This window comes from Aulostomus chinensis, chromosome 14 (assembly GCF_037954235.1).
Source record: "Aulostomus chinensis isolate RoL2024-O1b breed Wild chromosome 14, RoL_Achi_v1.0, whole genome shotgun sequence".
Lineage (NCBI taxonomy): Eukaryota > Metazoa > Chordata > Actinopteri > Syngnathiformes > Aulostomidae > Aulostomus > Aulostomus chinensis.
In genome coordinates this window covers 7215219-7238471 of record NC_141333.1, presented here as the reverse complement: position 1 = coordinate 7238471, position 23253 = coordinate 7215219, and the positions used below count along the sequence as shown (strand labels likewise).

Below are 23253 nucleotides of genomic sequence, written 5' to 3'. Positions count from 1 at the left end.
AGTTTACAACTTTATCTATTTTCGATGATTTGTACTTTCAAATGAATTAGGTGAGTGAGTCATAAAGAGTCAGAGGATTCCACGCTTAATTTGCTGATTTGAACTCAACAACACAAACTAAATATTTCAGACTGGTTTGCTGAGCTCCAGTGACACCCGTGTGTTTTCCTCTTTACATACAAGCTCGGGGAGACTATTTTGAAGAGGCTCATTGGCAAGAATTTCGTGAGATACAGCTCCATGCTCCTCTGTCTCGGTGACTCACAACCAAAACAAATCAGTTCACAGAGCAGCCGAACGAGCGCTCGCATACTAGCCACACTGCCATTCTGCCTCTTCTGATGTTCCTTTTGGATTTCTTTTTTCCCTCGTCCTCTGTCTCTACCTTCAGGCCATCGCTCTTCTTTTTCTTTCTCCTCACCATGCTGATAGTTCATTGTGTATGTATCTGGGGTGACTGCATGGATCTATGTGTGCTTTATTCCCTGCATCCCATGAAATTGCCACAAAATTGCTTTCAATCAAAGCAGGATGGGTGTGTGTCTGATAGATGTGGATGGAATATTCATTGTGTTGCTGCAAACAGTAAGGTACAATATGGTTGCCTTCTCAGAGGAAACTGACTCATACATACAACCGCATTCTTCAGAGTGTTAATTTAAATCGGTTGACCTTTGAGCAGTGTGTATGTTTCCGTCCTTTGATATCCATTAAGCTGTTAGCTTTAATCTCCCCTCCAAATTGCCTTTTTTCTTGGCTCTCACCAGTTGCCAGCCCCACTAAAGGTCACAACATCATCAGCATTACCACAAATCCTGGATAAACAAAAAATAAATAATAAATCTGACAACCTGTTACCGTGCCTGCTCGCTTGTCGTCACAACCACCAGCAGCCAATCCTTTGCAGGGGGGGAGTGGCTTTTACTCGCTGCGTGCCTGCTCTCGGCTCCTTGTGTATATTTTGAATGAAAGAGCAAGTGAAGCATTTTCCTGTGCTCCGCTACACTCTGCACTCTGCCTGTGAAAGTGAAGGGGGGAATCTGACTTGAGGCTCAGCATAGTAGGAGTCACTGTGTGCCACACCGGGAGTGCCTTTGGAGAGGTGGAGGGGGGGTTGCTTTCAGAGAGAGTTCAGTCAAGCAGAGGCTAATGGAGGAAGAGTAAGACAGGAGGAGGCAGTTTTCATCCCCTCTGAATCTTTCATAAAGTAGATCTCCAACATTGAGCTGGCTGGATGGACTGAATTGGTACCTAGATGTGCATTTAGCAGGAGCCAACAGTGACACCGGGAGAACGGGGAGAGTGTGCACTTTGCAGTCAGCAAGACCAGGAGTGAGATGTGAGAGAATCATTGAATCTTCTCCTCGGAGGAGTTGTATGTGACCCTGCTGTGGAAAAAAGCTCCTCCAAGAACCTCTCATGTACAGAAGACCAGCAAGAAAGCACAGTGCATGAGCCAAAGGAAAGAGAGCGGAGAGGGCACGACTGCTGGCTGGCTAATCCCTAAACCTGTTAAGAACGAGGGAAAAGAGGGAGAATAGAGACCACGGTAACATAGCAAACAACAACAAAAAAAGGTATGTGTTTGTTGGCCTTTTCTGGGGTGTATGTTTGTGTGTGGGTTAGCCTTATTCTTTTCTCATAAACCCAGTATATACTTTTCTGTGTCTGGAAGACAGTGGAGGACAGAATCAGCTCTTCATGACTGACTAATGTGACTGCATTTGGACTGCAATTGGCAGAATTTGAAAGAGGAAAAGTCTGTCACAGAGGACTGAACCCAGCCTGCAAGGATGTCAACTAACGAGCTGAGTGTTGAGATGGACTCCTGCATCCGGACATTCAAGGAGCATATGCATCTGGAACTGGAGCCCCCTAAGATCCCAGGTGTGGTGGGAGGAAAGAGGGGCGCCACATCCCCTAAACTTTCCCCACGGAGCTCCCCGCGCCTCTTCCGTAAGCTAATGGTCAACAAGAGCATCCGACAGAGACGCCGCTTCACTGTAGCTCACACCTGGTAAGAAGGCTTGTGGGGGTGGGGAGAGGGGAAAAAATACTGCAGGGTTGAGACATCAAGAAAGGGCGTGGACAAAATGAGTCAGGTGCAAGGGATGTGTCAGAATATTACAGTGAAGGAAGATGAGATCTGGGAGGAAAGAGGAAACATAATAATGAGGCCAAATTTATGGCTGAAATTGGAAAAGGGAGGGGGGTGAAGGGAGTTAGGTGAAGACTGTGTGGTTGTAGAAAGAATTGGGGTGGGGAAAAGGGTAAAAACTGGGAGAGAGAGAGAAGAGGCACGTAAGAACGGGTGGAGCGGGTTTGACAGTCAGCAAGGGTAGAGAGCAGTGGAGAAAAAAAATCCACAGAGACTAAGGGTGAGGAGGCGCAGGTTCAGAGAATGAGAATGGAGGCAGAAAGCTTGATCTCTCCTAAAAGGAAACATTTAGACAGTTGTCATGATGAGTGGGGCCAAAAATATAAAAATAGAGCTGCTGTCTGGTGATTTGTCACTGGGTTAAGGGATTACATAATGGAATAAAACACGTTCTGCATGCTCCCTGTCCTCCATTTTGACGGACTGTATCTCTGCCCCTGTACCTGGGTGAATTTTGCTCTCAGCGTGCGTGCGTGCGTGCGTGAGTGTGTGTGTGTTCCATGTTTCGGTTGGTTGCAGTGATGTCAAGGGAGTGATAGGTGTGTTATGCAACCTGGTGGTTCTTAACCTTTTTGGTTCACATCTCCATTGAACGAATCGACGATTGCGTCACAAAACACAGGCTTAACACCAAATCACAAATTGTTTGTTCAAACTACAGCTCAGTCTATCTCCAATACCATGTTGTTGTGACACAGAAAACCACACTCATTTGTTTAATTTTTTCGACGTAATTTCCTTCCTTCTCATCTCACCAGAAATTGCTGAAGGAAGCCCATCTTTACGCAACATAAACCACTTATTCTGTTGTTTATGACATGCTTTTGCTCCTCATCCCCCACCCAACCCCCAAGTCTACCCATTCATTTTTAACCACTTGGAAACCATTGTAAATGTGGAGGAAGGCTTGCCTATGTTATGCAATGTATGGATTAGTGGCGAGGAAAAGAGCCGCTGCGATTTGACTACGAAGCCTCAAGGTGACTTTTGTCCTTCACACTAAATATCTGGTCACATTTAGCAGAGGCAGATAGAGGAAGCCAGAGGGGCTTCGGTTTACTCAAGCATGTCTACAACAAGGTTACATATAGAGTATTTAGGGGTGATGATCACGGAGGCTTGTCATTGCCAGTGAAAATGATTTCATCTCTGTGTTGGGATAGGAGGCAGAGGAAATGAGTCCAGATATGAATCTGCTTCTGCATGTTGTGTCGACGTGCTACTGTGTGTATGATGGCAAAAGAGATGATATCTTACTGGTTTGTGTGTTTTGTCAAGTTATACAGCCACAGTTATCCGTGTGTGTGTGTTTGACACTTGACATGTCCCTATGCATCTACATTTCCGGATGCACATTCTGCGTTTATCTAGCTTCCTTCTTTTATCACTGTCTTCAACAGCAGCAGTCATAATGGGGTCTCTTATCTGTTTATCTCATTGTACAGCCTGTTTCTGAGCTGAGAGAGATTCGTGGGGGTTGGGTGGGTCTGAGGGTGAATACAAGAGGCACATGTGGAAAATGGCATCATTTAGAAAATATGAAAGATCCCTCATGCCTTTTTACCTTGTTTGTCCACAGTGAATGACTCAGGGATACGACCATAACAGCCATTTACTGCCAGTCCAGCCTATTAATGAGACGTGTTCGTGATAAAGTGTCCTTGAATGAGACACGGCGGTCTATCCGCTCACTCACTGTAATTCTCTCAGAGTGACAGGTAAAAAGCTAAAAATGGAAATGTGAAAAGAGGAAAATAACCAATCATCCCCAGAGGGGGAGATGTGACAGTCTATGGGACGTTTGCCAACTAGGTGCTTTTAATTTACTTTTCATGTATTTCCCCTCCCGACACACGGCCTGCAAGGTTAAAGTTGAATGAAATATAAGTAATCAGCAGGATTACAAGATTAATCACTGCACTTCTCGCTTCATCTTATGTTGTTGGACCACCCTGCAATGCCGTTAAGCCTTAAAAAAATCCAATTTCCCAGGAATCCTCAAGGGTTTTAGTGGTTCACCCTGTTTGTCCCCACCTGTCATATCAGGAGGAACAATACTTTGGATACAAATGGTGGTGAAATCCTTCCATTGCAGGTTCATGGAAACCAAATTGTATAATTTTATCATGGTTGTATAGTGTTAAAGTGTCACTGCATCAAATATCAGTGGTCTTCTTTGTAATTTTTGTAATACAAATTGTTTTCGCTATTACTTTAATTAGCTATATTATTATCCGCAAAAAAGTGGAGCAATTTTTTAGTATGTATTGTTCTTTAAAGCCACAATTGCTACAATACTCCATCAGGATGAAACTACTTAATCGTTATGACCTCTGGGGTTATTGAGTCTTCTCTTGAAAGCTTGTTACATAACTTGATGCATCACATGGTTTGTTTCACAGAACCATCTGAGAAGTCGTCCAATGAAACTGGAAAAGGGCAGATACTTTAAAAAGTACTTGATTGGATGAACCAGCTGTCTGTCACGGGTTAACGTCAACCAAACAGACCAATCAATTAGGGCGGAAGTCGAAGTTGTCCGGTAGAAGAGCAAAAAGATGAAAAGCCTCCAGTGCTGCAAAGGCCAATTCTGACATATCTAATGCTACAACAGCATCTATGCTAACTTCTCCTGGAGCCGCCATTTTTGTCTCCAACTGTCACGATATCGTCTCACTTAAACCACGCCCACATCTCCTCAAAGGACGCTGATTGGTCGGCAGCTCTGGCTCAAATGCATCACCCGAGGCCTGATGTGAGGGTTTCTCGCATGATCTTGTGATGCTGCGATCTCATAAAACAATGCAGCTGCCTCCCAAGGTAACTTGTCTTTCACATGCCAATTAGCACTAAACCCTCAAGACGAGCAGTTTTGTGATAATCACATTTTACCTTGGTATCCTGGATGAGAAGCTCTCGAGGACAAAGAGGGATTATTTAGCAGGAGGCTGCTGTTAAATTAAAAGATGTTTAAAATCTTGCTTTTGACATCAGTTTGAACCACGGGAATGATTCACAGATCCATCGACTGCTTCTGTCTGCTCTCGAACCGCAAACGTTTTTTACCAGATGAGAAATTGACGGGACATCACATGCATTATTCAGCCTTAAGATGATCAGGCAGGCATAATTCTCCCCCCCCCCCCCCCCCTCATTTCTCTCTGTGCTAAACGCCAGTGCATTCTTTTTAGCAGGTTAGCTGCATCTTACAAACCCCGTTCAATTCTACATTCTGTCCTTGCTGTTGCTCATGGTGGCAGCAGTATTTGGCCCTGCTGTGGACTAGTGGCTGCTGAACTTCTGACCTTCTGGCGCTCAGACAATGGCTCCTCTGTTGGAACCACTCAGCTGTTCCCCCGTGTCTCTCTTTTTTTCCTCTCTGCCTCACTCTTTTATGCCCTCTTTGTCTCCGTGTGTCTTCTTCTACATTTCACATTCTGTCTGCTATATTCTTGCTGCCCCTTCTTCACTGTCTACCTTCCGATAGTCTATTTCTTGTCTGTCTCAATCGTTTTTTTTTTTTTCTGCCGAGGCTTTCCTCTCCCTTTCTTTCTGTATCTTTTTTGGTGCCTCTCCCCCGTTTGCACTTCCAAGGCACCACATGATGTAAATGTTTAATGGCCGGGTGAGTCGTATGACTGCTCTGTTTTCCACTCGTGCAAAAAAGCATGTTAAGGGTAGAGAGTGAGAGAGAGCGAGAGAGAGAGAGATTGAAAGAAACTGGAGGAAAGTAAGACACTGTCACAGGAATAGAGAGAAGAAGAAGAGGAATCATGGGAAGAAGAAGAAAGGAGGAAGCCAAATTGGCCAACATTTTTATGTTGAAAGAAATGCCTTAGTCAATATGTGCACTTTGAACATGAATATCCCCAAACTTCTGCATCTGTAATTGAAAACTCTGCTCATTTAGATTGTTTTGAAATGAGTTCCTCCTGTATGCTGATGTGTATCCGATGCTTTCAACAGGATGATGAGATCCTGGGATAAATGGACACTTAAATGCCCAAAATGTGTAAACAGACCGAGGCAGACAGAAAAACAGACCGCATCGCGCCACAGTGGAGTCATCTCGGGCAAAAACAGAGATGGTTATTTTCCTTAGCTTAAATGTCAACCTAAATATCTCGCTGCACTTTTCCATCCAGCACTCCGTCTGCTATTGATTTGTGTCTTTCCCCGCTCACCTCTGTGACTCACCCAACATCATCTTTAAATGAACATCAGGGAAGGCTTGACGTGATTATTGTTAGTGCCGCAGCCAGCTTGTTTACGCCAGCCGCTCACTTCAGAGGGAGGGAAAAACCAGAAGTCATTTCATCAAAGACAAAACGTCCCATATGAAACGCAAATTTTGCCGTCTTTCGAATAAAATTCCTTGGTGCCATTCACCTGAAGAGTGTCACCATGAATCTAGAAACTTTTTTTGATCAAACAAATAGGCTTTAGCTGGGATCTATATTCTTTTCTTTTCCCGAAGGATATTTAAAACAGGAGGTGATTTGGTTTTTCTGAAACAGAAACATGACACGGCAGAGACTAAAAAATTTCCACGACACAAAAGTGTCAGTCTTCTGCTGAATCTATTGTTATCCTGCGCTGTATTAGGACTCCTCAGGGGTGTTATAACTTGTAGAGCTGTCGGAGAAACAAATGAGGGTCTGTGTTTGATTAACTCGAGACAAATCATTGAGAGAATCAGGGAAGATTTATTGAAGTCAAATCTTGTTAAGCACACAGAGGCTAACAGGGCAGCTGGCTAATGTTTGCGAGCACTAATGGTTAACGTCGCCCCTGCTCTCACTCAGCTCATGTTCCTTCCTTTCCTCCAAGAAACAGGCATTTCACTTAAGTGAGAAAATATGGGTTGTGACAGCAACACACTTGGACCAGTAACATGATGGTGACAATAAAATCATTAATACATTATTTAGTTCCATGTAGTGCAGACCTCTAAACCAGATTGGTGGATGTAATTATAAGATATTTTCTGTAATCTGAATTTCTGGGTTCTTTCCCAGAAGTAGGAAAACTTTTTAAAAATCCCACTGACATTTAGAATGACGCAAATAAGTATAATTCCAGTTTTGGAACAGAGATTTACTCACTTTCAAGAGCTACAAACGAAACAACAAATTGATCGGTCCCCTGGTGCCTTCACAAGTGTTTCACAATTGTGCCACAACTCATGAATTTGAGGAGGGATGGTATTTTTTAAATTTTTTTTGCATTTCATCTTTCATTTATTGACGTGTGTACCAAACAAGCATGCTCCTCCTGGAGAATTCGATTTATGAGCCAGGCATCGCTGCAGCACCAAAATACTTCATGTTTAATGATACGATGTTTCCTCTTCTACAGGTTTGGTAACGAACTTGGTCAAATCTGAAATATTGTAAATAACAATGCAACAGTTTGCACTAAAGAAAAAAAAATGAGATTAAAACTGGGAGAGCAATGTGACCAAGGATTTGAACTAAAAAGGTTACCAAGGCATTTTTCACGTCAGTTTGGCTGTAAGATTAACGTTTCCTCTTTTTCATGAGGAATAACCTCGTTGTGGAGCTCCGGGATGCTCGCAGTGTCGCCAGATTGTGAGATTTTCTGCTCAATTGAGAATCTTTTTATTTAATTGAACAGGTGGCACTTGTTTTGGAGAGGATGCATCCATGGGTTTTTTACCATTTACATGTTTCCATCATCAAGGTTTTATTTGAGTAGATCTTCCTCTCCTCTCAATAGAATGGATCGATGTTGGCAGTCCACTGAGATCTGTAGGTTTATGCAGCTTCAAAACAGATGACCATATATTGTATTTATGTATATATGTACATGTATACATGTGTTTATATATGTATATTTATGTATACATGTATATATGTGTGTATAAGTGTATATATGTATATTTATATGTATGTCTGTCTGTCTGTCTCTCTCTCTATCTCTATCTATAATATTGTGGGATATGGGAGGTATGGAATCAGGTTCCCTCTTCTTTTCCTCCTTCCCCTCTATCATCCTCTTCCTCTCTATTTTCCTCTTGTGACCCTGTTCAGCATCCTCCGTCTCCATCTCCTTCCTCGCTTTACTGAACCAGCCAAGCAGAATGTGAAGTGTTGGGATGGCTGAGGGTGTGCGACAGCTCAGGGTTGTGTACGTGTGTGCGCGCGACTCTGTGCTTGTTAACATTTCTCTACGTGATTATCTGGGCTCCCACTGGGATTCAAAGGCTGTAAACCTGTGTCCTGTTACAGGTGACATGTTTCACACCCTCGAACATGCTGACAGAACGTTCCATACATGTCGACTTCACAACTGCTAGGTAATGACGTGATCTGCCGTGACTTCAGGTCAACATTGATGTCCTTCCCTTACGAAGACACACAACGGAGTTCCGCATGAAGACTCTGATTTATGTAAGCAGTCTGAGATGCGCGCCAAGGTAAAGGACCGATGGGAAGGTAGCGCCGGTTCCCCCGGGATGTCCCGGTAGCTGCTTGAAGCTACTGTAAAGAACATACTGTACCATGTACGTACAGTGCTGTCAGTTTGAATCTAAGTGATGGAGTGATTCCCTCGTCATTCCGCCATCGCCCCCTTTGTAGTTGACTGAATATGGACTACCAAAGCAGCAGCACATTTAAATGCTTTTCCCTCCAGTGTATACCGGTCCCAGTAAAGACTATTTCATGTCTTTAGTCCACTGGAAAATCCTGTAGAAGCAATGCACGGCTATCTAGAAGCTACCGCCTGAAGTGTGCTTTGATGCCGCTCTGCTGCACCTCAGTTGCATATTCTCCATATACTGTAGCTTTCCAATGTTTCAGTGAGCCCTGTGGAACAATCGAACAAAAAAATCAATAACAAAACAAAAGCTATCAGTCAGCAAGAATTGATATACAAAATAACCACATAGAGACAAATTACAAATTTAAACTCCTCCTGTTTATCAAGGTTTTCATGATGCAACAGCTGCAACAGGGAAAAAGAACCGCATCCTTTACTGATACAAAAAAAAGAATGCAAATGTTTGAATATAAAATATTCAGTTAACACTTGGTCAAAGGCAAGTAAATTCACATAGAAGCCAAAGGTTTTAGAGGTTATTTGTTGTTTTGTTTTATTTCAGGTTTCTATCTGCTCCAGAGACTAAGAACAAGCTTAGAAAAAGCCGACATTGAAAACACTATCAAGCATTTCAGAAATCTCTGAGGTTTTAGGTTATTTACAAAAATTCCACAGGTTTTTGGAGGTGTTTTTACGAGTAACCGGTTTGACACAAGGCTTTCTGGGGGATTATTGCAGTGTTTCAAGAATGCATACAAATTGTCCGGAGGAAAAAACAGCAATGTCCATGTATCAGAATCAGTGGACTCTAGAGACACCCTGTAAAACATGTGACTTTAAGCCCCGACAGTCAAGACGCATTGAAGAATCCATTTATCTTCCCTCCTCATCCCATTCCTCCCCCCTCCTCCTTTTTATTGTACAACCCTCTCCGGGTCTCTCTTGCCATTTAGCCTCTCATAAAAATGCGACATTTGTAATATTCGGGAAGACGTGTCTGTTATTTTTTTCAACATTATTTCCAAATTATTCACATCTGCCATTTTCAGTTATGTTTAAGATTCGGCCCAAATCAACAAGAACTGAGGTGTGCTGGGAATTTAAACTCTCTCCCGCTGTCTTTTTTGTTTGGGTTTTTTTGTGCATCGGGGCACCGGTAGTTCAGACTACATTTGATTTGTTCAAATGAGGCAGCATGAGAGAATGAACAAGAGCAATTAGTTGCCATTTTGTGTGGCGTTGCAGAATGTTATGCGCTGTGTGTAAAAGCTGCACATCAGCCAAGTTATGACTGGCCACAAGTATTGTCATTCATATGTTACTGGTGGGGGTTAACTATGTGCTCTCACAGCATGCCTGTACTTCTGCATACTTTTTAAGTGTTCATCTGTGTCTACTCATAACAGAATGTGTCTGTGCCAACTGAGTATTAATTTCATCCCATTTAAAATGACAAAAGCATTCATTAACAATAATAAACATCCTAAAGTTCCTTTTATATGATGTGAAATGAGCCCAATAGTCGATGTTCTCTCTGCCGTTTGCCCCTTTGCCTGCTCCAAGAGAGAAGTAGTGATTATTCTCCACTTGGCTGCTGTTCATCACACCGACTGAAAAGAATTGCAGCATCATCCTATTTTTTTCCAGCTGGCAACAATGTGCAGTAATGCAGAAGCATTGCTTTACTGGAGGCCTGCGAAGACGGAGGTTATTGTAGCTGTAGCTGTTCAGTAGCCGTCTCAGTCATGCACCAATTAGTAAAGAAAGAACACTTGCCTTTTCATAGACTTGGAACCCAAAAAGCTGTTCATTCTGTCATCAGAATCATCTCACGAATTTGACTTGGATTCAACTTTGTGACAAATTTACAATTGCGGTACAATCTGAGCGAATAATGCGATTTACAGTTGCAGTAGAATAAACAAATGGTATGCCTCGACTGTACTTTCTTGGTTCTCAAGAAAAATGCGCACAAGATGAATAGAATTTGTGAAATGTGTGTTTTCTAACTGAAACACACAAACCTGAATTAGCATAAAACATTTACCAGAATGAATTAACGATCATATTTTACCAAATTAATTAAATATTTACAATAAAATTGTCTGTCACAAAAATAGGAGCATTTGTAGGAAATGTTTGCGGTTGTGTTCAAAATGATAGTGTTTTCTGTTGCAGTGGTATATTTGTCCAGGCTGACATTGAGCACTACTACCTACAGTATATCTACTCATTCAGCCAAAATTGTCTTTAATTCTTGTGGTTTGAGAGAGAGTGTTGTGGACTGTCTTCTCTCTGAAAAGTGAAGGAATCACCCTTGGCACTGTTTACTCACCAAAATAGAGCTCAGTGCGTGGAAACCTGTGATAGCTCGGCTCTTTTCGGAAATAAAAGCTATTAAATGAGGCCTCAGAGCTGCTGCTAAAATGAGTTTGGGTTCACCCTCTGGCTCAAATGCAGTTCGGAGAGTGATTTCCAGTGGAAATCCCTCTAAGAAATATCAATATATTCCTTCTGATAAAAGCTGTCATACAGGAAGCTAAAGACATTTCTTGGTAAATATTTTATAGCCGAGGGAAATAATATCACAAAGCCCTGACTGAAGGCTTCTAGTAGTCTCTCTGTGTCAGCAGTTTCTGTTCATTGAATAGCTATGAATTCATTCATCTTCACGCTTTAAAACTCCAAATCATACCGCAACTATCAGCATCTGATCTGGGGGGAAAATGTAGCTTGTTTTTTGATTTAATAAATGACTCTATTAGTAACTGGATTTTTGCGTGACATCAAACGAGCAGAGGAAGAGGGTCTGTTGACTGTCCGGCTCCGAGGCGCCCCGTCTGAATCATGTCATGGTACAATAGGATCCCAGTGCTGATAAACAAGTCACTGGCAACACATTGGCACAATGTCATACTTTATATCATCATCATCATCATCATCATCTGATTCTGTTTTGTTGTTTCACTATTGGCATGATTGTGTTGTCGTCTTTGCCTGCACTGGAGAGTGTCTGTATTTTAGTTTAAGCCTGTGAGAAGGTGCATGTGCAATATGTCCATCTGGGCTCCTGATTTCAGTGTACACGTTCTGTCTCCTTGACTCATTGTCACCACAAGCCTATGGGGAAACTACCACCCACACTCACTCTCCAATATTCATTGAGATGCTGTGTGTCTGTGTGTGTGTTTGTGTGTGTGCGCGTGCTGGTGCGTGCGTGCGTGCTGGTGCGTGCGTGCTGGTGATGTGAATAAAATTGGACTTGCATGGTGGCTGAATAGGTTAGTGTTGCTGAGGGATAAAATGATTTGTGTCCATTATTGGTGTGTGACTGATTGTGAGTGACACACACACACACACACACACAGAGTAATCCTGGGAGATTATAAGGAGGAAAGAGCAGAAAACCAAAAACCAATATGTTGAAGTTTTTTCTTCATTATCTGGAGCGTTTTAGTTAAAATAGTGTCACAAGTGTCAAATACTTCCTAAACGATCCTAAAAAATGTAACTGGTATTTGCACCATTTCAAATACATTTTCTTAAACTTTGAAAAGTCTTTGTGAGAGTGTCTGGGATTGCTGTATCAGGCTGCATATTGGATTTTTGTTTGCGATAAAGCATATATGTAAATATACGCTGCATAATGATGCAACGCGGCGTCCATGTGCCTATAAGTACTACAAAAATGTGCACATGCATATCTCAGTTTCTAAAAAAATATAATTACATATACATCATAAGGCTCCTTTTTCTTGCCTTACTTTGTGTGATGGTTCCATCAAGTAAATAACTTTTTTCTCAGTTTTATTTTTCATATCCAAATTGTGACTAACTGCTTCCTCTGGTCAACGTGTGTGTCTCTGGGTGTGTGTGTGTGTGTTTAATAATGGTGACCTATGGGTCACACAGAGCCATGTGGCCAGTGTTTATCCATGCTGGGATGTTGGCAGTGAAATACTGGCACCGCGTTCATATGCCAAAGTCCTCCATTCTGTGTCTCTCTCCTGCCTACATGAGCAGAGAGTTGTACCAATACTCAGCGGGCACCCATAGGTGCATTTATTTTGTTGGATTACTCACTGACCCATCCCAACCTGCAAGTCTCTACGAGAGGCTGTTGGTGCTTGTTTCAGCCTCAGAGCGAGGCTGGGATTCTGCTGCTCGTCTACGTCTGATACAGAGCCTCTTGCGTCTTCCGTCAGCCTCTTGAGGCCAGAGAATTCTCAGATATTAACGGGCTCTTACTGAGAATTACTATGGCGGTTTAAAGGGTTTCCACCACATAAGCAGAGCTGACATCATTGCACAGTACCACTTCCAAAAAGGTTAAAATCAATGTTGAGGAACACAGGTGGAGCCCAGTACTGCAGTAGCTGATTTTTACTTTACCACCCTGCCATTTCCACCTGCATTATGCTCATCTCCTGATTAAGGCTCCGTTTGCCTTCAGTCGATTTTCCATTCATTAGCTTGCTTTCCAGCAGGGCTTGTTTAGTTAGCGTCACATTGATTGATACACATACACAGTGCTAAGAAGGGCCTTTTCTCGGATTGGTCTGATTTCCATAATCACGCTGTTGCATCCTCCCAGAGTGGGAGTGATGAGAACGGGTTTGAGTTGATTTACAATGATCACTAGCACTAGTTTACAAAAATGATGATTACAAGTGTGTAGCAGGCACAGCTGTCTGTACTTCAACGTATATTTGAAAAAACACCCTTGCTACATCCCTCCACCATTTTGTGCTTGCACCAAAAACTGGACCTGTGATTTGATTACAAGTTCTAATCAAGAAAAAAAAGCCCATATGGGAGGGAATCCCGCAGTTTGAGTAGTTTGCGGCCACAAGATTATAAAATAACCTGTTAATTTTTGGGGAAGGGCTTTTATTGCGTGGCCACAAATTAGTTAAATTGAGGGAACAAGTTTTATTCTTGTGGCCAAAACTCTTTCTTTTTTTCCCAGTCTTTATTTCATCCAGAGCATTGGCCAGAATTATTTTGTCTTACTGTTGTGTACTTCTGTCAATATTCCATATCAGGACTCTGAAAGTATCTCAGCTGAACAAATGTTGCACCTTCACACCAGTCTGGAAGGCTCCCAGCTGGGTGTTCTCAGCAGTGGTGTTTTCAGCTGGAAAAAAAAGGAGGTTTTGGTGGACCCAGGCTCTTACTGTCAAGTCATTAGGGCAGCCATGATACCCACCATTACTTTGCGGTTCAATTAGGTCTCTTGCCTTGTACCTCAGTAGCTGTTGCTGCTGTGAGTCCTCCATATGCTTTGGTTTCCACTGTCATAACCTTTGCAATTATTCCAGGCAGCACCGAGCTCTGAGCCAATGAATTTGGCATTTGAAGGTCACAAACCACAGAGGTGCCCTGAACTATTGATCACACTACTGAATAGACAACCATAGTAATTACATGTACATCAAATACTCTTAAAGACATTGTCTGTGCCTGTGGCATTGTTTTACCCTATATCGTCTACATTACAGCCCCTCTATTAAAACTTTCTTAATTCTGGTATTTGATGGTAGTACCCAAAATGTATATGAAAGGACTTCTTGAAGATTTTGAGACAAAAATGATGCTCTTCTGGGGAATAAGCATGTTTTTATTTGGCCTCTTTTGACAGAAATGTTTCAGGTGAGCAGTATATGTCTCACTCCTCTTATGGAAGGAAGACAAATAGGTAACATAAAAGGTTTCCTTTGATAAGCCAAATAGAACAGTTTTTATCAGTACTTAAAACCCTCAAAATCCCTAAATTCCACTTAGTACTGTTGACAAACTGGTAACAGATCAAAAAGTAAAGTAGAATAAAAACCATGGTGATGGTGTTGTGCCACACGTACAGCTGTTAGCTTCATTCACGCACTGCGTTAACAACCCGAGTATCCTCATCTGTAATTTCGGTTACCAGGCCGACTCCAGACCGTGGAGACTCTTTGCTACAGTACCAGAATACAGATCAATGAGTACTTGCACAGGCTTATTCCACCAAGGGTCTTGTATAATCTGAATTGTGTGCTTCTTGGAGGCCTGATTTTGGCGATTACATCTTTGGCTTAGCAGGATCTGGTTCCTGGAAACATCCTACAGCTTAACCATTTGCAGCCAGATTCTCTAACTGCACCTGACAGGTTTTTTTTTTTTTTTTTTTTTGGATGTCTTAGCAAAAGGGAGGGAGTCTTCAGACTTCAGTTTGTGATGTATTTTTACCTCCCCAAAGGATGTATGGGATGTTTGTTCGCAGCCTTTCACAACGACTGATTTTAATTGAATTTGGTGGAAAGGAGCAAGTGATTAACCTTTGGAGACGGTGTGGATCACATTGCGGATCCTGGATCCGGAAGTCTGTTCCGGGCCGTTGGCAGGATATTGCAATTAGTGGACATGTCATAGACCAATGGATGCCAAACTGTAAGTACTGCACCCCCTGACACATTCAACCTCCACCTCCACAGACGGCACTAGCACCACTGGTGGCTAGGCTACCAGTGCTAACATTAATGCTAAAGACTGACACAGCTGAAACCTTGCTTCCAAATTGTGTGTTCCCCTGGGGGTACACGTACCCCAGTTGGGGTGTCGTGGTCAAAGAGGATCTGATTCCTCGACCCTTGCGAAACAGTTGAAAGAGGACTGTTTCTGCTTCTGGAAAGCCATTTTATTGCCATTTTAAATTGTCGTCTGAATCTGTGATCCAGAAGACTGCTTTTGACTTTATGGCAGCTGATGAAATCCGTCGAGGCAATTATTTTAATTCCAGAGATTAGGTATTAATCTCCTGGAGATGGTATGGATTGTGTTCTGGATCTGTGATTTGGATGACCTGTTTTTGGCAGCTAGGGAGAAAATGTATGAACAAATTTTGATGATATGTTCATGTAACCTTCTTGGTGGACTATTACACCCCGTGAGCGATCTCTACTTCCAGGTTCGAATTCCCTCATATGTATTCGTAATGTTTGTCATTCAGATGATTTTTAAAACTTTGCCATATGAGCCTAATTGTTAAAAAAAAAGGGCTGCTCAGAAAGTTGTGATTTATTCCTGTTTGTCTGTATGCTTAGACACTGATCCAGACCAGTGGCCGTGTGTTTGCCCTGCTCCAGCTGACTGGGGTAATTAAATCTTTTCTCTCTTCTTTTCCTCTCCTCTCTACTCATTCCTGGCGACACTCCTCCTCCGTCCCTGTCTGTTCTCATTATGCACATCTCTCCCTTTCCCTTCTCACCCTTGTATTTTCCCTCAGCCGACTCCTCTCTTATTCCTCGGCTGTTCATGTGTCACAAGGAGAGCGGAGTCTGTATTGTAGTCATCACTAATTCAAAGAAAACGCGGACCTTTTTATTTTCCCCTCTGAAGCATGACGCATCCATTATTCACGGGTTTCCACAGAGATGATTCTAATCAATTGCACAAACACACACATGAAGAAAACACGACATTGCTTCTGGAAGGTGAAACAGAAAGGGAGTCCACAGTATGGTAAATAATGCTCTGTGGTATAGGGGAATCATTTAATGGAAACGTACGAGTTTCCAAATAAACAGCCGCTCAAAACACAAAGAACATTTATTCCTTGCCCTTTTGACTAAAAGATGAAGGATTAAGTGAGAAGATTTCAGGAGGAAACTCTTCATTCAGACAGGAAACTGAAGAAACTGCTTGGCACATTACCTGCTACTTTGCCGTGGAGGATATGCTAAGAGGATATTTCATGTAATCTCCCTCTTTCCTGCTCTATTTCCTTCCATTTCCACCTCCCGCCCTCTCAACAACAATGGGCCTCCTTCACTTTACAGCTCCCCGCTCCAATCCATCAGTGCACTACATTTGCTCGACCAGTTCATTGACTTCATGTCGTGCATGCTGCCTAATAACAGTTATCTTAATTGAAATCAATAGAGGGATATAGAATTGACTGGCGGCAAGAGGGACGGGATGCTGGTAGTTTATGTATTTCCAGCTCCTCTGCTGCTCTCTTTATGCTTGTCTGTCTCACTGTGAGTTTGTACGGCCCCAAGAAAAAAAAAAGTCACTGGGAAAAACCCCCCAGCAATAATTCTCATATTCTCATGTAAAAAGTTGCATCCTCCAGTCGAGCACGACATTCCTTTCCACTTGTTTTTCTTTGCGTGTTTCGGTTGGTCGCTGACGGTGGAGACAATCAGGAAAGATGGGAGGTAGGCATGATGACATGTGACAGCGTTTGCATGCCAGATTGGCAGTTACACAGCATGCGCTTGAGTCATCTGAGCTGCTACGACACCCGCAAACCCCACAGTTTACAGCTCCAGCTCCAAGAGACATGATTTGGATAATTTGGCAAGATACTAAAAAGTGACGATAAAACGGGAAAACCATGAATAAATGAGTGAAGAAGTTTCACTTCCAGACGAACACGAGGGGTCAAGCAGTGGTTTGATTAGTTAGATGTTCCATGGCCTTTACAGTCATTAGCTGTCCGTGGGAGGTTTATTTATTTATTAGGGTCCCTGTTAGTTCATCTCAGAAAAAGCCAGAAAGCAGTCAGAGAGTGCAAACCTCTGCCAAAGCAAACTTTCGGCCCCTGGCCCTTTTGTGCTGGAGCAGCGATGAGCGAGCCCTCACACCCCCACACATGGAGTGTGTGGCTGATCTGCGGAGTCAGAGGGTGGTGAAACCTGATAATATTCGGATTGTGCCTGAAGGAGTAGACTAATGCTTCCAATGTGGTGCAAACATCCCCTCCTACATCCACTAGGTGGCGCTAGAGAACACTCACTATTAATTATGTTGCTGTACATCAAACAACGACAACACGGTGCCTCGTGTTATTGTTAGTAAATTCTATTGTGGGGGGAATAAAACCAACAAACCTTTAGCACATATCGGCCTCCCTCTGTAAATCTTGGCATCCGTCACTGAGAAACACATATTGAGCAAAAGCTATCATGATTACTTCGCTGCATGCTTGTAAAATTATGACTCATGTATGTTTTAGTTGAGATCCAAATAAATAGTATCTGTGCCCTATTTCGATCTGTATCTTCAGTGTGGCTGAATAGTGTTGCTATTTCCATCCTGAGCACTTCTACTGAAATACTTGTCAGTTATTAATGTTGATTGCTGGTGGCTGCTCTCACTAGCAGCCTCTATAGCAGGAATAAGCTTGTTTTCCCATTTGCCTTGCAAATGACTCATTGCCCTGCGTGTCACTAGTGAGGAGAGTCTGCTCTCTCTGTGAGGTGAGAATACTCTCCATCCTTCAACAAGCCTCTCTTTCACTTAATTGGCTCTTCTCCTTCACTTTTCTTCTATTATTGTAATTCAATGAAGAATCTTGAACCATTAAACAAACCACGTCTCCTCATTGCCGGCTCGTCCTTGATTTAATTTTGTGCTGCTGTAATGCTGCTTGTCAGCAGTCTGTCTTTTTTTGTCCTGAAGCGTCTTGTTGGCTTCATCTCATCTTCTACCAAAACCCCCCCACAAAGTTCGCCTTGTGCGATTTCATCATATTGTGTGTGTACTCCTTTCCCATTGCCATGGCTTCCCCCAGCGAAGGATACTGCTCCTGTTACAGCTCAAATATGCTGATTTATTTGCATTGCGATGACTGCCGGTCTATGTTTATGCTGCTTCAACTGTCTGGTATTCTGATATGCTGCACAGATTCTTGTAAGATTATTTTCACAACTCTGGAACCTTATTATTGTGGATGTATGGAAGGTGCTAATGGGTGATAGTGCCCTGATAGCAAGCTGGAAGCCCCAGCAAGGAAGCCATTACAGCCATAATGTGCTGGAATGGCTGGCTAAGCAAGCACAGAGTGGAAACACCTCTCAGACCAGCTCCAGGGGACCCAGCCCCGGTCTTGGCATTTAATTTTTTTAATGCAAAAAATGAACCTGGATTAGTTCAGAGGAGCCCTCTGGCAGATGCAGTTTAGTCAGGAGAAGTCAGGCTCATTTGTTGGCTTTCTCAATAGCAAACTATGATCTTAAAAGTACTGAACTAGATTATTAGAATATCATACTGATGTTTACTGAAGAGTAAACTTTCATATTTTAATATGCAGAATATAATACAAATATTAATGCCTTGCTTACCAATTCAGTTGATGGCTATTGGAAATGACTCCTGTTCCAGTTTTTTACACTCTAATTCCCTAATTATTTTTTTTTTGCGAACACCTCTTTCTCCCTGTAGCACCACCTAGACCTAACTTGTATGTAAAATAAGCAGACATAGACTTGAACACACTTTTGTTTATTAAATTTTAGACATACAAAACTTGATGAACATGCTAACGAAGTATCTCTCAATCCTAGAATAACTTAAGATTACAGTAAAGTACTAAAAGCATGTGCGATATGACAGCTTTTCCACCTCCAGCAGAGGTACATTAACAGTAGCCTTTATCAACAACTGCAACAGATTATTCCGTTTTTCAAATTCAAATGCGTGCATGTGTGTGCATGCATGCGTGTGTGTGTGTGTGTGCATGCGTGCGTGTGTACAGTTCTTTATGTAAACAACTTTGTGTATGTCAATGCTTCATTGTATAAGCTTCATAATTGCAGAGAGCACAGCTGCCAGCTGTCGTTAAAAGGCCAATGCCCTGTTTACATAATGAATGGAAATCACACATTTCATACCAGAAAGCTGGTCACAGAAGAGAGTAGATGACCTATTATTACTATATTCATTGCATAAATTTGCAATGCTAGAATGTATGTATCATTATCATGGATAATGGCTCCACATAGGAGAATGTTTGCACAGCATGTTTTCTCATTTAGCTCTTCTTAATCAAAATCTGCTTGAACGGCGCTAATTGACCTGGATACCTGCTTGGTTGACAGTGTCTCACACATGGCATTTCAAAAATGTGAGGCCATCTTGCATGTAAAAAGGTTTTCAGCACTTACCTGAAATGATCATTGTTCCAGACAGCACAACTAACTTGATTGTCATCTTTATTCATGGAATGAAACACTTCGGACAGCCTCTTCCACTCCAAAATGACTCCTTTGTGTTGCAAGTTTCCAGAAGTGTCATTGCAATGTGCAAGTTCTCAGGAAAACATGCCAGCACTGCTAAAAGGAACTGATAAGGTCACACACAAGCTTACACAAGTGTTGTCCAGGCCTTGGTTCAACCTTTGATAATCAGGTTTGTGTGTATTTTCCATGTTACAGACTGTGAGGTCTGTGATTATGTGTTTGAGTGTGGGGTGAGAACTGACTCACTATTCTCACACCACGAGGTGAAGTGTTTTCATGGCAAAATGTTGCATAATTGAACTGCAGGATAGCAGGACAAACATCTGCTTATATGCTTGTTTACTTTTCGACTGGCGCGACTGATGCACCAGTCTGATGGCTAACTGCTCCACCAACCTGAACAAACACAGATGTTTCAGTCTGATGACACATCCATGGGAATATGGTTTCTTGGTCACTTACATGAAACGGTAGGCTGGCCTAACATTGAACGCAGAAATATATTTGATTGTAAACTGATTTACATCAGGATCATATCATGCCTTAATCTTTCACGTTTAAGTCCTGAAATGTTTTCAAAAGTAAGCAAGTAAGCAAGAAAACACTTGGCAAGGGCATCCCTTGTTGTTAGCAGCTACCAAAAATAAGTCTTCTGGATCCAGAACGTGATCCATATCATCAATGGGAGTTTACACTTATCTCTACTCACAGATAATGAATACAATTAGGAGGATTTTCAGAGGCCAAAAGAGTCCTCTTTCTGTCAAGAAGTCGAGGAATGTGATGGAAATTGGTCTATAACTTGTCCAGAATTAACCCGAATTGCTATATCCAGCTGTGGGGATATAAATCCAGTCCAATCCATCCAATTGTTAACCACTTGTTTCTTGTAATATTTCCTATCATTTGAGATATCCTGCTAATAAACAAACAGAATTTATGAGACAATAAAACCTTTTCAACATACGAGGCCCCCTGTCTCATGTGCAACATAATACTTTTATACAGTTTATTGTTTTGCTTACAGCAAGCAAAGTAATGTCAGTTTGCTTTATTGATATAAAACTCTGTGTGTGTATATGTGTGTATATATATATATATATACATATATATGTATATATATACATATATATGTATATGTGTATATATATATACATATATATGTATATGTATATATATATATACATATATATGTATATATATGTATATATACATACATACATATATGTGTATATATATACATATATACATATATGTATATATGTATGTATATGTATATATGTATATATATATATGTATATGTATATATATATGTATGTATATGTATATATATGTATATATATATGTGTATATGTGTATATATATATATATATGTGTATATGTATATATATATATATATATATATATGTATATATATATATATGTATGTGTGTGTGTGTGTGTGTATAGTATACCTATATTAAAACTAGTATTCCATGGATAGCTTGTCATTTTCATCAAAACATATTTGCTATCATCCATATTTCAAGTGTTTGTCCCCTTAACTTTGAGGAAGGGCATAATGATGCAATTTGGCCGCCCCCCCCTCATCTGTGTCTGTCAGACCGACAGGTAACGTGGACGTGCCCAGATGTGACTTGTTGCCAGCAAGGAGTCCAGCAGGGATGGTTGAAGGTGACAAGACTCTGCTCACCAACATCCATGTTATGTTCCTGAGGAGATAATCACTGCCTCTTCATTGTGTGTGTGTGTGCGTGTGTGCGTGTGTGCGCGCATGTGTGTGTGTGTCTTTCTGTCTGTCTCGTGCATCATGCATGTAAATCTGTGTGCATGTGACAGATGAGCTATGGTGAGAGTTTCTGTGTGTCTTGGCAACGGACACGTTTGTGTGTGTGTGTGTGAGAGAGAGAGAGAGAGAGACGGTGGTGAAATGCCAGGGATGGGATTGTTGTTTTGTTTTTTTTATTCTGTCCACGGAGACAGCTGCCACTCAGTCTCCATGGTAACCAAAGGAGCAGGAACAGTGGGGTTGAGCTGCAATGTTTGTGTGTTGTGGGGTTGAGATGGTTGCAGGTGAACAGGTGATGCACCGTTATTGTGGGTTGAGAGGAATGTGTTGAGAGTTGCTTCCTGTTGCTCCCCCTGCAGCAGTTGGTGACGTTCCTGGTCAGATCCCTCTTTAGCGGCAAACATTTCAACAATTTAACTCTCATTAACCGAGAAGTTCGGATCACTGTCCATTCTTCCACAGCGATACAATCAACTAATGATTATGGAACATCTCCATTAGGGAATTGTTGGAAAATAAAGAAATTATGCTTTAAAGTTTGAGCAACAAATCAAGAAAATCCTAAAAAAAATCACCAACAAGTCTCCATAGTAGTTATTCATTCCAGTATCTACTGTATCTACTTAATCAGCTGGGTGATGTCTTTATTTCCAGTGAATGTATTTAATTCATTCAATCTCCCCAGAAATGCATAATTAATTTACAAATCACAATCGCTGCAGTTATTTTATCATTAAGTAACACAAGATTTGTGTTTGAAAATCCAATGTCACTCCAGGAAAAACAGAGCAGTCATAAACGATGATTTAACCACAAACGTGAGGGTCGCCTGCACTGTCACTCAAGAGGAAAATGAATTTCCCGACTTGCGGATAGACGCTAATTAAAAATTAATTGGATGTAATCTAAACACGGACTCTCATCCTGGAAAGTTATTAATTTACTCAGTAAAGCTGCACGCGTGGATACCCATAAACAACACAAACATCCTTTCCCCCTCCCTCAACAGCTCCTCTGGCTCTATGATAATCAGAGGAGCTGACTCTCAGTTGTTTGCTCCACACACATGAGCCTTGGTTACTGTTTCCAAAGCAAAACAATCACTGACTGGCCATCATATCAGCCAATTTCTGCAAAGGTTTTACAAATGAAAAGACCAGGGAGGAAAGTAATTAAAGCTACTGAAGAAATACACTTCCTGTTGGAGGTAGCCTGGGAGTGTTTCCCTTGTGGTCCTTGAAATGCCTCCTATTATTTTAGGTTTACTGCGCCACATACAGTTATTTTGCAGAATATGATTACACGTATAAAAGATCACATGATATGATATAGTGTTATTGGTTAAAGTCATATTAGTTTGCTGTAGTTGGCTTCACTTTCAGCAGTTGCAACATGATAGTAAGACTTTGCATTTATGCATCACCAATAACAATATTGCAATATTTATGATATAACACACTTGCAATCATAGCTTTCACTCTAAATTTTGCTTGTGAAACTTTATTCATAAAAAATAGACTACTAATAACAACTTTTTTCTGTTTTGAGTGAATATTATGTTAGTTTTGCATTGTGATGTTGCTCTTCTTTTGGTTTAAAAAGTAATGACCTTATACTGCTCTACTGGACAAGTTATGTTGATAGTTATCATTGTACCTGAAGTATCCATTATGTTACTTGTGGTTCTAGTTGAGCTATGGACAAACATAATCATGGTCCAAAAATCCCCTTCAGACTTG

At 41.5% G+C, this 23253-nt stretch overlaps 1 protein-coding gene across 3 annotated transcripts in view; it reads left to right on the top strand.

Annotated features, from left to right (window-relative positions):
• The window catches only part of pde4ba (phosphodiesterase 4B, cAMP-specific a), a 155897-nt gene that overhangs the window by 47072 nt on the left and 85572 nt on the right, over window positions 1-23253 (top strand). Inside the window, exons 1-2 of one of the 3 annotated variants that reach the window (XM_086225582.1) lie at window positions 1017-1577; window positions 1743-2017. The exons of 1 other annotated variant lie outside the window; for it this stretch is intronic. In XM_086225582.1, coding sequence (XP_086081708.1) covers window positions 1794-2017 — 224 coding nt within the window. In that variant the 5' untranslated portion in view covers window positions 1017-1577; window positions 1743-1793. Of the gene's footprint in view, window positions 1-1016; window positions 1578-1675; window positions 2018-23253 lie in introns of those variants that run through there. One more of the 3 variants, XM_086225581.1, reaches the window with a different exon arrangement.